General features: G+C 38.0%; 3 gene segments (V, D, J or C); all 3 read right to left on the bottom strand.

The window, feature by feature from the left end:
• Positions 1-233: 233 nt before the first annotated feature.
• Positions 234-703, bottom strand: LOC115784409 (Ig heavy chain V region 914-like). The segment is given in 2 exon segments: positions 234-547; positions 648-703. Coding segments are annotated over 2 exon segments (360 nt in total).
• A 4,517-nt stretch (positions 704-5,220) lies between these two features.
• LOC115784014 (Ig heavy chain V region 5A-like) lies at positions 5,221-5,708 on the bottom strand. The segment is given in 2 exon segments: positions 5,221-5,567; positions 5,655-5,708. Coding segments are annotated over 2 exon segments (345 nt in total).
• Positions 5,709-10,445: 4,737 nt separating this feature from the next.
• On the bottom strand, positions 10,446-10,917 carry LOC115783998 (Ig heavy chain V region 5A-like). The segment is given in 2 exon segments: positions 10,446-10,753; positions 10,839-10,917. Coding segments are annotated over 2 exon segments (369 nt in total).
• Positions 10,918-16,296: the final 5,379 nt, after the last annotated feature.

Raw genomic sequence — 16,296 nt, 5'->3', positions numbered from 1 at the left:
GAAAGAAAAATACTCGAAGATATACACGCATACACATTCACACATGCATATACATATACACACATACACACAAGTTTGCTGTTTACAGTAATGTGTGTGTATGCGCCTCTTTCATGGAATGTACTCAATGAGGGTAAGAAACTCTCTCAATCTCTCAGAATAAATTTTCAATAAAAACAACATAACCAACATAGATTCTGGAGGATTTTGTATAGTCGTTCAGCTGACTCAGGTCACTGTGGCTCTCGAGCACAATAATAAACAGCAGAATCTTCAGTCTTCAGGCTGTTCATCTGCAGATACACCTGCTGTATGCTGTTGTCTCTGGAGATGGTAAACCGGCCTTGAAATGACTGAGAGTAGTAGGTGGTGCCCCCACTGCCGCTAACATAAGCAATCCACTCCAGCCCTTTTCCAGGAGCCTGTCTGACCCAGACCATAGCGTAGCTGCTGAATGTGAATCCAGAGGTTGTGCAGGTCAGTCTGTGTGACTCTCCAGGCCGTTTAATGGCAGGTTCAGATTCTGTCAGAGTCTGACCGTCAATGACTGTGACGAGAAAATAAAGAGGCAGATAGTAATAAAGAAAAATGATCTTCATCATACATAAAGAGCAACACATCAAAATAGCATAAGTGAAAAGCTTCACCTGCCGAGCAGACAGTCAGGAGTAGTAGCCCTACCCAACAGTCCATCGTGTTTAACACTGTCTTTCCAGTAATCTGTCACGCTTTGAGCAATCAGATATGTAGAGATGGAAGGTGTAAAATATTTGCATTGGCTCCTCCTCAAAACTGGAAGGAAAGCACTTTAAGCTTGGATTTTGAATTAACTATAGAACTGTGCAATTACTACTGAGTTATTACTTAGGTTGACTTAAAGTTAACCGTAATTTGTTGTTGGTAATAATAAACATCTCATGCAATTCAGTGTTAATGCTTTGTCATTTGAAACACAGTCTGATGTAATATGACATGTAATTACATTAAAAAAAATATCTACGATAGATTAATTAATACAAAGCCAGAACATGATGGTTTATTTTGCCATTAGAGAGCAGGAATAACTATTGATGTGTATTCACTCAACAAATAATTATTGTGTCCATTTAGAAGATTTCAAAGACAATTGAATTGACATTTTTAATTTCTTGCTATAGTGTATGTCGAATTAAAAGTCACTATAGGAATTGGTGCATTAACTACTCCCTGTTAGTAAAAACTGACAAATTCAAAGCTACAAAGTGTTGTAGTACTACTACTTGCAAAGACATTACTGTAGAGTTGTCTCTTTTCCTCAACTCTTTTTGTATTGTGTAATTGTTCCCATCTGGATTCACTGCATATTTTTCAGTTCTCAAACAATTTTTTTTTAAAAAGAAGCAGTATCATTGTATTTTAGGATAAGAAAAAACAAAGTGTTTATAATACAGTGCATTTAAGATATATATGATCTTATTTTAGATTTATATTTTGCATTTATTAATTTAATTACTTGAGTGGGCATGGCTTAACTTCACTAAGTCTCCAGATTCTTTATAAGTCTTCTTCTGCCCTAACTGTTATGTAATTAACCTAGACAGCGAGCTAAACATTAATGGATTCAGCAATGATGAGACTCTGTGACGTTGTCTTCTGTTCTTTACTGAGACCCATTTTTTACTGTAAAACTGTAACAAAGGGAGAATCGAGGATGTACATAAGTGGTTTGTCATAAAACAAATTCACATCCCTAAACATACTGTCACAAGTCATTACACAAATAAACTACAAAGTAAACATTCATATGCCCTTTAGCCAAAACTAGGGTAGACAGAACTGAAAGACAGTAGCATTAGCTTGTTCTTACTTAAACTGGGAAACTGATCTATAAGCAGAATGATAAAAGAAACTACAATCAAACAGGCAAAATGCTACCTAACATACGATAAACTATTGTGCAGTTCTACACTTACAGATTATGAATTGCCAAGGCTCACAGATGATATGAAGACCCTTTTGTCCTTGAAAGCATGAGCATGACATGGCTGCTTCCCTGACCTGGCTTGCTGCCTACGGCCATTAGCCATTAGATGGCACTATTATTCAGAATCAAAAGTCGAAAAACACAACAAATGTAGCAAGGCTGACCTCTTGTGACATAAAAGAGAATTCAAATGTTGACCAACTGGGATTAAAACAAATAAACAAATCTTACTGCAAGTGTGAGGGACAGAACAAGTCTTCCTGCAAGAATTTCTATGCAGAACACTGTTACCTTTTTTTTTTGTTTCTTTTTTTTTTTAACTGATCCAACCGGTTCCAAATCGAAAAATAATCAGAATATATCACAGATCATGCTGAAAAACTTCCCATCATAATAATTTATCTTCCTATTGCGTTATGATGAAATTTCTAATCTCCTCACAAGATCGAGCATGTTTGAACTTGAAGTAATCAATCAGCTGATTAGTGCCTCTGTGCTGTCTGTACAGCTTTGTCCAGCCATTGGTAGGATTTTTGAATATCAGCCACTTCTTCAATCTGCTGGTGGCACATGCCGTGCAGAGGCCTGTCCTTCTATGATGGTTCTTGTTCTTCCTTCTCTTCTTTCCTGGGTTTCTGCTGCCTGAGGTACTCAGGAGGTCAGTTGTTGCAATTTCCCTGATGTACTCACGGATCTTTGTTGTTTCATCCAGGATAATGATTCTGACACTCACTAGTCCTCAGCTTTCTTCCTTCAGCTTAGTATAAAGTCTCAGGGTGCTGGCTTTGGGGTGAAACTCTCCACACATGATAAGGAGCTTTTTTTTTCTTGACGTCAGTGGCTTCTATCTCCTCTTTTGGTCAGCTTATTATCCCAGCAGAGTATCTCAGGGTGTAGGTGTGGCCCGGATTGCCCTTACCTTATTCTTATCATTCAGCTAACTCCTCGGGGCTTGCCTTATTCTCTGCAGAGGTTGCTTGGTGTTGCATAAAACGTGCAGTCAAATTTATTGCTGCAAAACAACAGCTGTGTTTTGTAGTGAGCTGGCCACACAGGAAGGATGGAGTTTGGATTTTTAATTTACTGTATTTACTGTAATGTTCACATGAGAGCATGAGTTTATCTAGCAAATAAAAGTCAAATAATATCCTTCTTTTACCATCTCATCTCTGCCGATGATTGGTGACCATGGTGTCAATGGAGTTCTCTATATGGTATTTCCTTTACAGTATAGGGTCACAGGAAAAGTCTACTTCTGTGAAATGGGTCTGTACAAGGCATGAAAAACACTGGGAACTGGGAATAGGTCTCTAAAAATGAAAAAAACTTAAACAAAATCAAATTGGCTCATATTTTGTTCAGGATCATCTTCTCATGCAGCTCTGTGCTGTTTTCACCACAGCTGCTATTTCTAAATTACTCATTACAACTTCCAGTATTTCCACTTCTTCTTGTACTTATACATGCTGGATCTCCTCCAGTGTGTTAAAAAAACAAAACAAAAGGAGATTATGGTTATTGTTGCTGGGTAACGATGGTCTGATTCACTGCTTTTCAGAGTTTACTGTAATTAAAACAACTCAACATAAACACGTAGTTCTTCCTTGGGATCTATTCAGCACCATAAAACTAAGTGGAGCAGGATTTTTGTACAGCTGCTTAAATAGTGCCACACACTGTGGCTTTGGCTCTCGAGCACAATAATAAACAGCAGAGTCTTCAGTCTTCAGGCTGCTCATCTGTAGATACACCTGCTGTCTGCTATTGTCCCTGGAGATGGTAAACTGGCCTTGGACTGACTGAGAGTAGAATATGCTAGTAACTTGGATAGTGGCAACCCACTCAAGTCCTTTTCCAGGAGCCTGTCTGACCCAATGCATCCAGTAGTCACTGAATGTGAATCCAGAGCCTGTACAGGTCAGTCTGTGAGACTCTCCAGGCCTTTTAACCACTGGTTCAGATTCTGTCAGAGTCTGACCATCAACACCTGTCAAAACAAGACAATAGTTACATGAAGTAAGTTGATTAGTTTCTGAAGACATATTTGCCCTTAACCTGAGTGAAATGTCTCACCTGCCCATAAAACCATAAAAAGCAGCAGTCCTGTTCTTACATCCATCATTTTAAACTGTGTGACCGCTCGATGTCAGACATCTGTCAACCCCTGCAGTCACCTCAGTAGCTTTAAGACATACAGAATTTGCATTGACTCCTCCTCACAGATTTTTTTTTCCTCTACAAACACAAAAGTTTTATTAAGTCTTCAACATGAAGAGGTTACCAGAATTAGTTTCCCTCTAAGAGTCCATTTTAAAATGTAGCTACTCACGGTTCCATTATTTTATATTAATAATTGTCTATGTCAGAATTAGAATTCTTTACTATCATTACACTCAGATACAGTTGTATTTCGGTTTCACTCAGTGTAATTAATATCAAATATACAGTAAATACTAATAAAATATCAAATATAAAAGTCTTATTTTAAAAAGTCTGACACAGTAAGAAAAGGAAAACGGTTTCATGATAACGGCCTCATGAAGATTTTCATAGTAACATAATCTAAGGATAAAGTGGGTGTGTGAGTGTGAGCATATGTGTGCCACAGATCCATTTATTGTGCAGTGTGTGTATAACCCTTTATAGTCCTGTGTGTTGGTAGTAGAGGGAGGCATATGATGGGCTGGTTCTTTTACAGTGCTTTTCTACTCTATGACACTTTTCTACTCTCGACAACACCACCTGAGGGTATTTCAGGTTGAATGTTATAACACTAAAAGGAAGGCTACACAGGTTTAAAAATACACATACCAGAGAGATGCAGTTTCATATATGAATATAGCTTTAATAAAATTTTTTAACATTAAAACAACAAGAAGCTGTTTAATTAAAACCTTGAATGAAAAGAATTACTGTAGCACACATATATAGGCCTACATGCTGCCCTAACTCAACTGTGATGACACAATTAACTTTGACCCAAACACTCAGGAATGGAGGTGGCAAAGGTAATAGAGATCTTCATTATTGAAATTACAGTGAACTTTTGTAAATGGTATGAGTTAGACAGAATTATTACTTTCACTGGAAAATGTTCAATATTAGTACTTGGTATTATGTTGGCATATTTTATGCAATGTTATGATTTTTTTTTTACACTTTTACTGCTGCATGGACTGCCTCCCCCTACAGCAGTGATCTATGTGAAGAAATTATCAGTGGTCCAAAGGCTCCTCCTCTGGTGAATTGAAGTGTTGAGGCTCTGAGGGGTTTTTGTTAAGGGCTGCTGATGCTTTGTGTTACTGTGGCTGTCGGGCACAGTAATACACAGCAGAGTCTTCAGGCTGCACATTCTGTCCAGTTAATGTCACTGTTTTGCTGGAAGAGTCTGTGGAAATGCTGAACTTGCTTTTAAGTGAATCTTTGTAGTATGTTGTAGATCCAGCAGCCATTCCAATCCATTCCAGTGCTTTCCCTGCAGGCTGTCTGATCCAAGCTGTGTAGTAGCTACTAACAGAATAAGAGACCTGACAGGTGAGGGTCAGACGCTGACCCGGCTGCACAGTCACAGAGGCCGGCTGTGTCAACTGTTCACACTTCACACCTGTGTGAAAACAAAATGTTTATGACAAATTACAGGTTATGTTACAAAACAAGAACTGCTGAAAATTGCACATCTAAAGAGACTCACATCCAGCTGCTAAGAGCAGGAACAGAACTACAGAAAACATGTTTTTTGGTGAAAGTGACATAATGAGATCTCCGCACCACAGTCTGCTGTGGAGTTTTATAGCTGAGTAACACAGGAAGTCAGTGAGTTTGCATAGAAAGGCATAAAGCATTGATCAGGGACTGACTGAAGACTGCTGAAGAAGCTTCCTCTGATGGACAACATTAAACATGTTTGGGAAATTCACATAAAGATTCTAATGAGATAATTACTCAACTGTAAGACAAAAATCAAACAGGTGACTTCTGGTTGTAGTTACATATTGTAACAGATGATTATACTGCATTATATTTTAGAATAATCCCAAGCAATGAGGTAGAAGACTACTAATACTTTCAAATTATTGAAATTGATATTTTTGTTAATCTTGCTGTATTGTACATTTCTATGTGCTACACACATACATATAAAACTGTGACTCAAAGAGGGTCATTTAAATAGAGTAAAATTTTCAGTTAATAGTTTGGAAAATTACACAGAAGAGCAGGACAAAATTCATTCACATGGTAATGACATACACTACTCCATCTTTTTGAAATGTGTTTTTGTGAGAAATCATAAATAACTAAAAAAATTGCTGTCAGATGTCTGAATAAATGTTTAAATGAGTCCAGGATTCAATAACATTTAGGTAAGATCAGTGTTTATGCCACTTGCCTTCCACAGTGATTAAACAGTCACAATGATGTCAGTTTCACATCTTATTGTGTGATCCTAAATTTTACTACTTTATTTAAAAAACTTTATTAAAAGGTTTGAATTTAATTAGATTGTTTTTAAAAGAAAGTTAAAATATTTACTTTGTCTGGTTAGCCATACTCAGGGGTGTGTGGTTAAATGGGGAGTGCAGGTATTTTGTATAGGTTTAAGATTAAGAACACAACACACAGGGACTAGATGACTATCAAAATAAAACAGGAAGTCAAACAAGGGAACAGAGACGTAGATTAGACACTGAACACTGGGGAAGCACAAGGACCTAGAGATCAAAACATCACCAAAGAAACCCAGAAAAGATAAATACAATAAAAAACAAAGCATAAACAAAACACAGTGGGTCAAAAGCACCCAGGACCACGACTTTACATTTTCATGCCATAGAAACAAATAATAATGAATAAACTACAGGAAATCATAGTTTCCATAATTTTTAATACTTTCTAATCAGAGTGTTTGTACTGTATGGTTAAAAGTCTCCAAGATGTTCTGTAACAAATTAAATGTAAACTCGTGGTGATGTGTTTATGAGACAACAAAACTGTGCATAGGGCTCTCTCTACAGGAGAAATTCGGTATTCAAAAACTCAGTTATATTGCTTTTAAATATTTTGGCAAGCAGATAACATCTGGCAATACCACGAGTAGTCTAGTTTTGCTAATATGTCTAATTATCTGTAAGTAAGACATAGTAAAAATTTAAATGAAAAATGTAGCGCTCAGCGTCTTTTCCTCACCACTTTACGTATTGTGCAACTGCTCTCTGTGGGATTCACTGTATTTTTCCTCCTGTTATCAGGCTAATACTTTAAAAAGAATCGATACAGTAACTAATACTTATTGATTTAAATATATGAGTGGGAATTGTTTGCCCTTTTCTTCCCAATCCTTATTTAGTCTTCCAGCAGGCATGTTTATGTTGTGGCTAAACAAGTTCTTGAGAGCACTGTTTGTTTGTTTGTTTTTAATCTAACCCAACCTGTTCCAAGTCAAAGAATAACCAGATATGTCACAGCTGATGCTGAATGATTTCATATCATCATCATCATCATCATCATCAGCCTTTGTCTTGTGTTATGTGGGTGGCTGTAGCTCAGTAGGTAGAGCGGGTCACCTACTGATTGGAAGGTCAGCGGTTCGATTCCTGGCTACTCCAGGCTACATGCCAATGTATCCTTGGGCAAGATACTTAGCCCCAAGTTGCTCTCCGACCGTCCCGTCGGAGTATGAATGTGTGTGAGTGTTAGCTAATTAAAAGCACTTAGCTTACTAAACATGGAAGTGCTTGTATGAATGGGAGTGCATGGGTGAATGTAAACATGTTGTATAAGCGCTTTGAGTGCTCTGACTGAGTAGAAAAGCGCTATATAAGAACTAGTCCATTTACCATTACCATTTGTTAGAGTGAAGCTGATCATCTCCTCACAGGATCCTGTATATTTGAAACTGAAGTAATCTAAACTCTTCTTTCTTCTCACTGATACACACAGACTTTTCTCCATTCTCGATGAGACCAATTGTGGGAGTGGATCAGATAATACCTGTAGGATTTTGTACAGCTGCTGAATCAACTCCTCTCACTGTGGATCTCAAGCACAATAATAAACAGCAGAATCTTCAGTCTTCAGGCCGTTCATCTGCAGATACAGCTGCTCTCTGCTGTTGTCTCTGGAGACAGTAAACCTGCCTCGGACTGACTGTGAGTAGTATTTGCCACTGCTAAGTGCTTCAGTAGCAATCCACTCCAGTCCTTTTCCAGGAGCCTGTCTGATCCAGGCCATCCACCAGCTGCTGAATGACAGTCCAGAGGTTGTGCAGGTCAGTTTGTGAGACTCTCCAGGTCGTTTAACTGCTGGTTCAGATTCTGTCAGAGTCTGACTATTAACACCTGTCAAGATAAAAAAAAAAAAAAGAGGGAGAAAATCAATAACAGGCACAATTTCAAAGCATGGAACAAAATATTTTATCTGAAAAAAAAAAAAACATGCAAAAACTTGTCACCTGCTAAGCAGAGAGTTAAGAGGAGCAGTCCCGTCCAACAGGCCATCATGTTAAGATGAGAGTCCACTGTTCTCTGTCTTCATCTCTGCAGTCAGATATGAAGGTGTAGAAGCTATCAGTGCTTTTGCATTGGCTCCTCCTCTTTGAGGTATGCAACTAGACTGGGCTTAACATTCAGATACTGTGAGGTAAAAACTTTATAATGAAACAGTGAAAGACAATTCAGGGTTGTTTAAAGTAAGTTTATGTAAAATGAGTTTCCCAAATTATTTGCTTCACTTCCAGAGAGAAATCAAAAGCTTTGAGCATCAAATATTTGCTTTATTGTAGGCTGAAAGGGTAGAACAAAAGTATGTATTATTTTTTTCTTTTTTTAGTAAAAAAAACAAAACAAACAAACAAAGATTCCCTTATGACATGATGAAGTCATCTGCTATCACTATACATCCAGTATTGTAGAATGGTCTTAGACAGTTGATGTCTTAATGCAACATGCAGTAAATATCATTTTTACAACTGTATCTGTAGAAATGCTGTAATAATTTGCTGATTTTGTTTCTAAGTAATGTTTAGCTGTCAGGGCCTGCCTGTTCTGTTTGGATTGGTGCTCTGTTCTCCTTTTCTTGCTCTCTACCTCGCCTCAGTGGTCTGAAGTTGGTGTCCTGCTTTGGTATACTGGAGGCGGGGTTCCTGGGAGCTGATTGCACACCTGGAGAGGATGATCACACCTGTGGCTCATTATCTCGCTTTACTGTGGCTTCTTAAGCAGAAGCAGGTCATTCAGTCAGTGCTGGGTTGTCAGTCGAGTCATGTTAGTAATCGGCACTTGTTTACTGCCTGCACTGTTGAACTCATTTGCTGTATCACTCGCCTGCTTCTTCTGTCTGCACAGATATTCAGCTGCCCACCAGATTGTGTGTTTTTCCCCTGAGCGAGGCGAGAGTGAGATGAGTGACGATGGAGGATCCTGTTTGGAAACCTGAACCCCCTCTGGATCTGAGATTCCCCTGTTCAGTCCCCAAACCCTTATTGGACAATAAACTTGTGAACTTTCCATCAGAATCCTGCGTTTTGAGTCCCACCCATTCACTGAACATTATGACATTAGCAGCAGAGAACTCGTTAACAGTCCCAGCCTGGGACACAAAGTCATGCAGCATAACTCTGTGAAAGTATACTTTAACATCTCTTACTACTTTCAACCATAAAATTCAACAGATCATACTTGACTGTTGTTCACGCTGACTACCCCAGGTCACACTAATTTACATACTCACATACACTTTCTCCTATATATATTCATACATGCGTACAATCACACACATGTTAATGTCCCCTCTCTCCCCTTTATGCTAACTCCTCTATTCTTCTCCTCATTCCTGTTTTTATCCAGTTGTCATGATTTACATGAATGTTCCATGTTAATCTCTGATTTATTTATTGATTAATTGCTTTTTGGTATGTTTATGTGTATCTATATGTAATGGACCTGATTCTACTGGGGCCTCTTGGCCAGGTCATGCTTGTAAATGAGAACTGGTTCTCAAACATTTTACCTGGTAAATTAAAGGTATAAAAAAATACTCCTGGTCTTGCTGCTCACACGGCGTGCCAACTTTAGCTTTACAAACTGTGGACAGAAAATTGTTAAATCTGCTCAGTTGTAGCTGCACATTCTACTCTCATCACCACACGTTCACACAAATGTCTGAGGAAGCTGAAAACAGACACCAGGTTGGAGCCAGTCTGGGCATGCCTCAGACTTTAAAAAGGAGAGGGACAAATTTTATATTTTTTTTATTACACCTTCTACAATTTAAAAAGAAAATGACTTGAATAGAATTGAATGCTATGATAATCCTAAATTATTTATGCATAAAGTTTGTGCTTTATTTTCTGAACAGACTGCATCTCCATTTACCAGTGAACTGATTTTGAAACAATTTGTGGTCTGAGAGCGCCTCCTGTGGTGGGTTTGTGTTACAGGGGTTAGTGCTCTGAGGGGTTTTTGTTAAGGGCTGCTGATGCTTTGTGTTACTGTGGCTGTCGGGCACAGTAATACACAGCAGAGTCTTCAGGCTGCACATTCTGTCCAGTTAAAGTCACTGTGTTGCTGGAAGAGTCTGTGGAAATGCTGAACTTGCTTTTAAGTGAATCTTTGTAGTATGTTGTAGATCCAGCAGATGCCATTCCAATCCATTCCAGTGCTTTCCCTGCAGGCTGTCTGATCCAGTTGGTCCAGTAGCTACTAACAGAATAAGAGACCTGACAGGTGAGGGTCAGACGTTGACCTGGCTGCACAGTCACAGAGGCCGGCTGGGTCAACTGTTCACACTTCACACCTGTTAAAAGAAATATGTTGTGTCAAATTACAGGTTATGTTACAAAACAAGAACTGATGAATACTGCACATCTAAAGAGACTCACATCCAGCTGCTAAGAGCAGGAACAGAACTACAGAAAACATGTTTTTTGGTGAAAGTGACATAATGAGATCTCCACACCACAGTCTGCTGTGGAGTTTTATAGCTGAGTAAAACAGGAAGTCAGTGAGTTTGCATAGAAAGGCATAAAGCATTGATCAGGGACTGACTGAAGACGGCTGAAGAAGCTTCCACTGATGGACAACATTAAACATGTTTGGGAAATTCACATATGAGATTCTAATTAGATAATTACTCAACGAAAATTAAACAGGTGACTTCTAATTATAGTTACATAATAATAAAACCAACAGTTTATTATTTAATATTTTAGTACGAGTCGAAGCAATGAGGAAGAGGAGGACTACACTAGTGTTATTTCTATAAACGCTGTATTTGACTGATACACAAAAATGTAAACTGTATTCATTAAAGTGATAGTACAGTCTTTCAGTGAATAAGGTATTTGTTCTAAATTTATACATTTATAGATGAAACTTGTCAGTAATCAGTTGTAACAGAAATACTCTTTGATGATTCGTAATGACTGTTTTTTGGGTCATCTCTGAATGTCCTTTGTGACTCAACTTGTACAAAAATTAAAATTTTTCTTTCAAGTGAGTAACAAAAGCATGCACGGACTGTCAGTATAATTCCAGCTTTGCAGAAGTTTGTCAGTTTTCATGTGACTTATTTAATGAGTCTGGTCTAACTTTGTTCTGATTGCTGCAGCTTGGGAGCTATGCTGAAATGTAAGTGAGGTTCTGATAGAACCAGCAGAACAGTTGTTTAAAAACCTACACAGAACATTGCACCAGGTACTCTTCCTCCCACACCCCAAAGACATGTGTCTTGTTATTTGCTTTCTTTCTTTCTGTGTTAACTGATAACCTGTCCAGGGTGCACTTGCCTCTTGATTCTAAGTGAATATGTTGGGAATTTTTATCACTTTGATATTGGCATTTACTGTTACTCTTTTTATATCATTTATTATTACTTATATTAGTCACACACACTGGATTAATGAACACTCTTCAGATCAGTAAGATAAAACTGAGGCCTGTTATATTCACTCCCGTGGGTGCTCAGAGCCTCACTTCTATCTCCTGTTTAAACAGCTGTCATCTATATTTAGAGTTTCACTTTTATCTAATACACAACTTTTGGTTTACGTGACACTGTGTCACCTTCATGATAAAATTCAAGTTGCTTAGGACAGTGTGCCCTTGAAACTTGAGTTCGTAGACCCACCTGTGTTTGTGTAAAATGAATAAAGCGTGGGAATAAAACTGGTATACTCAGATAAAACTGTCCGAAGGAGTTTTTTGTAGTGGAAGTTTTAGAAAGCTGTCAGTGGGAGTATCTTCAGAGTGATAAAAACACTCAGCTTTGTCACGGTGGCTTTGCTGATCACCACTATGTAAAAACAGGCAGGATGGAAGGCAGTGCTGCAGGCCTAAAAGATGCAAACCAACATAATGAATGTCATACCTTTGTCTTCTTGCCCCTTTTCTTCCTCTAATCTTCTCTTTTCCCTGTAACCTGCCCCAGGGGGCAGGTCCTTTCCTGTGACATTTCTGCTTTGTAGCCTCAAATGACTGTAACTAACGGACCATCAGGTCACCTGGAGCACTGCTGATGCGCATACCTGCCCAAACTGCCCGAATGCAGGTGGACTCAAGAAGTTAGTCAGCAAGTGGTCTACTCATTAATTAATATTGTTACATATGTACAATTCTGGAGTGTTGGAATAGTCTCTTCTTTCTTTTGGGACATTGGCATGTAAAAAATAAATAAATAAATAAAAGAAATTCATGAAAAATGTAGATGAACCTAGTTGCCCTATGTGGCTGCATATGTCACCTGTGCCTTGGGCAGGCCCTGTCTACATTTATATTTTACTCAACCTTGAAGTATTTTAGCTCTCAAATCACAGTAGGAGTCTGAAGAATTTAAAGAATTACATTTACTTAGCTGACTAATCTCTCAGGACTGGCTGTCTCATGTTTTTAATGTGTTTAATGTCTAGTGCTATTATCATAAATAATGTTAGGGCCTTTGATGAGATAAATTTTTTTTTCTAATTAAACTAAATCAAATGTAAAATAACATAAAGTAAGTAAAATATATGTAATATCAAATATACTCAACACTTAAGCCCAGAAAAGTTCGTTAGGATTTTGTACAGCTGCTTAAACTTTTTCGGTTACTGTGTGTGTCGAGCACAAAAATAAACAGCAGAATCTTCAGTCTTCAGACTGCCCAGCTGCAGAGACACCTGCTGTCTGTCATTGTTCCTGGAGATGGTAAACCGGCCTTGGACTGACTGAGAGTAGAATTTATCAGTACCAGCATGGTCACTGATAAAAGCAATCCACTCCAGTCTTTTTCCAGGAGCCTGCCTGACCCAGTTCATCCCGTAGTACGTTAATGTGAATCCAGAGGTTGTACAGGTCAATGTGTGAGCATCTCCAGGCCTTTTAATCACTGATTCAGATTCTGTCAGAGTCTGACCATCTGCACCTTTTAATATAAACAAGAAAACATATTTCAGTAACACAAAGATAAACTTTATCAAACAAGATCAGTTAGACTCTTCACCTGCCCAGCAGATAGTTAAAAGCAGCAGTCCTGTTTTGAAGTCCATCATGATAAACTGTGCCCAGTGTTCCAAGCAGTCAGATAAGTAGAGGTGACATTGCAATGTTTTACATTGACTCCTCCCATGAGAAAGAGGTGTGTGTAATCATTCATGATTTGGGAACATTATTTTGTTTACATAATCACAATGTGAGGACTTGGAACATATTGCAAAATGCGTGTTGGTGTTTGTGCATATGGTGAGCTTGACTTTTGACATTAATATTTGATGTGATTTCCATCAGCACAAGAAACACTTCATGTAACAGTGATTAACACTTAGTTAGCTATGCTTTTGTTTCACTTTAAATGTGTGTGACAACCTTCTGTTTAAATACAGTTTTAGAAAAACAAAGAGAGACACTGTAAAATTGCACTATAAAATAATACAATCACAGTTTTTCAGTCACAGTGAAAATACAAAAAGTTTTTTCTCTCATAGTTATGTGTGGCACACACTGGTGCAGTGGTTACACTGTAAAACCCAGTGAGTTAAAGTATTAAAGTAATCTGTACAATATTATTTTCTTTTTCTTTTTTTTCTTTTGGAGAAGGATAAAAAGAAAAAAAACATAATGTGCCAGTGCTTATCCCACCCTGTTACAGAAAAAAAATTAAGTGTTCTTAGCTTCTGATTTCTTTTAAATAAATGAGTCTATAACATATAATCTAATCTGACAGATCATACTGAGTTCACTTAATTTGCAAATCAGTGTAAATTATTTTAATCTGTTATCTGTTTTCAGCACTATATATGAGAATTAGATCAAGATATGTGTTGTCTCAAGCACAGGAATTCAGTTTTATCAAAGGTTGTTAATAAATTTATGTTATGAAGCCATATATGCGCTCTATTATCAATATAATCAATTACCTGTTTTAAATAATTTCTACATCAACAACGCTTTATAGCACAGATAAAAAGCACTTTCTCTGAGCTGGTTTTGAACTCATCAATGGTCTAAGTGCGCCTCCTCTGGTGGCTTCATGTTACAAATGTACAGGCTTCAAGATACTTTTTGTTACGTTAGGTCAGTGTAACATTTTCTGGTGTTTGTGTGTGTGTGTTCACACACACACACACACACACTCACACACCATGAGTTGATGAATTTCATAAATATGCATTCACAAAGTTAGACTCACAGCTGTTATTGTGTCAGTGAGTTGAATTTTTTTTTAATCTACTGCTCCCTTATTGATTTGTGTGAAACTGTGCAGCTGCAGGTTTTTGTACAGTGTCTCAGTTTACATTGAACACTGTGTGCTTTGCACAGTAATACACTGCTGAGTCCTCTGGCGTCAGGTTTGATAGTCTCAGATAAGTAATGCTCTTGCTGTTGTCTCTGGTGACTTCTATGCGTCCTTGCACGCTGTTAGAATAGTCAGTTCTGCTTGCATCGCTATAAACACGACCCAGCCATTCTAGTCCTTTTCCTGCAGGTTGTCTGACCCAGTGCATACTGCAGCAACTAAATGTGAAGCCAGATCCCCTACAGGAGAGACTCAGAGTCTCCCCAGGACTTTTCACTAGTGGACTTGAAGGAATGGATTCCATACTCTGACCTGTAACACCTGGTGAGATTAAAACAGAGAAATATTACAAAAGGTGTCACTGGCTGACCATCAGTCAGTGTTGTCCAAGTAAAGGAAGGGAAGAAACAAAATCACTCACAGGGCAGAGAGAGAGCAACAAGCAGGACAGTGAGTGTGTTCATCATCCTGAGGCTGAAGATGTGACCTCTGATGCTCCACAAAAAGTATAAGACCAGTCAGCAGGACAGAAATACACTACACAGACTGAAATTTTGCATAAGTATTATGGAGCGGGAGTGGCATTTACCACAATTGCCTTATTGTAGTTTAACTTAATTAAAAAAATATATGTTGCATTAACTTTTAATGTGTGCTAATTCTAATGCTAACTTTGTGCTTATATAGACCATGTGTGTGATTTGGGAACATTACTTTTTAAGAGTGGAAACGAGCGAAACAAAATGTTTCTAACTTTTATTTTAGGAGTACATGGTTTTTAAATGTTGCTGTGAACCAAAACATTTCAAAGCCGTATATTTATTTATTTATTTTTGGAAATGTCACATGTTGTTGTCATTTAATTACAAATGAAAGCAAGACAGTGTTATATCAACAAGTAAACAAGTTAGAAATGTGGTTAAAAAAAGAGAACAATCAGACTGTGAAAAAATAATTTCTTTGCATAAAATACAATGCTGACAAAGGAGGATAGGCTCTTTACTCACAGACAAGCAAACACAGGCATATGTGCATCAACAGAATATTTAATCTAGACATTATAATATGGCAGAACACAGAACTTCACATTAACCTCCCTAAGCATGACTATTTTTCTGTGACTGTGATAATGATGATGAAGAAGGAAATTAGCAAATCTTTGACTTGACTTGGCATGTTACTTTTTTGTTTCTTCCTCTTGTGTTACTGTGACTCTCAAGCATAATATAAACAGCTGAATCCTCTGTCATCAAACTGTTGTCTCTGGAGATGATAAACTGGCCTTGAACTGTCTCGGTCCAAAACTGTGAACGTTGGCATCCTCAAAAGAGTGCCCTTTCTTCTTCAGATGCAGATGTACAGCTGAGTCTCGTCCTGTCGAGGTGGTTCTTCTATGTTGTGCCATTCATTTGTGAAGAGGCTCTTTGGTTACTCCAGTGTAGAGGTCTGAGCATATTTTACGTTACTTATCTTGTGTTTGGGGTGTTTGTCCTTGGGATGGGCCAGTTTTTACCATAGAGCGTGACTTGGTTTGAAGTATACTGGAATGTCATGCTTGGAGAAAATTC

Source organism: Archocentrus centrarchus, chromosome 8 (assembly GCF_007364275.1).
Source record: "Archocentrus centrarchus isolate MPI-CPG fArcCen1 chromosome 8, fArcCen1, whole genome shotgun sequence".
Taxonomy (NCBI): domain Eukaryota; kingdom Metazoa; phylum Chordata; class Actinopteri; order Cichliformes; family Cichlidae; genus Archocentrus; species Archocentrus centrarchus.
The sequence above is the reverse complement of the archived record's forward strand: the minus strand, read 5'-3'. Positions and strand labels throughout refer to the sequence as shown.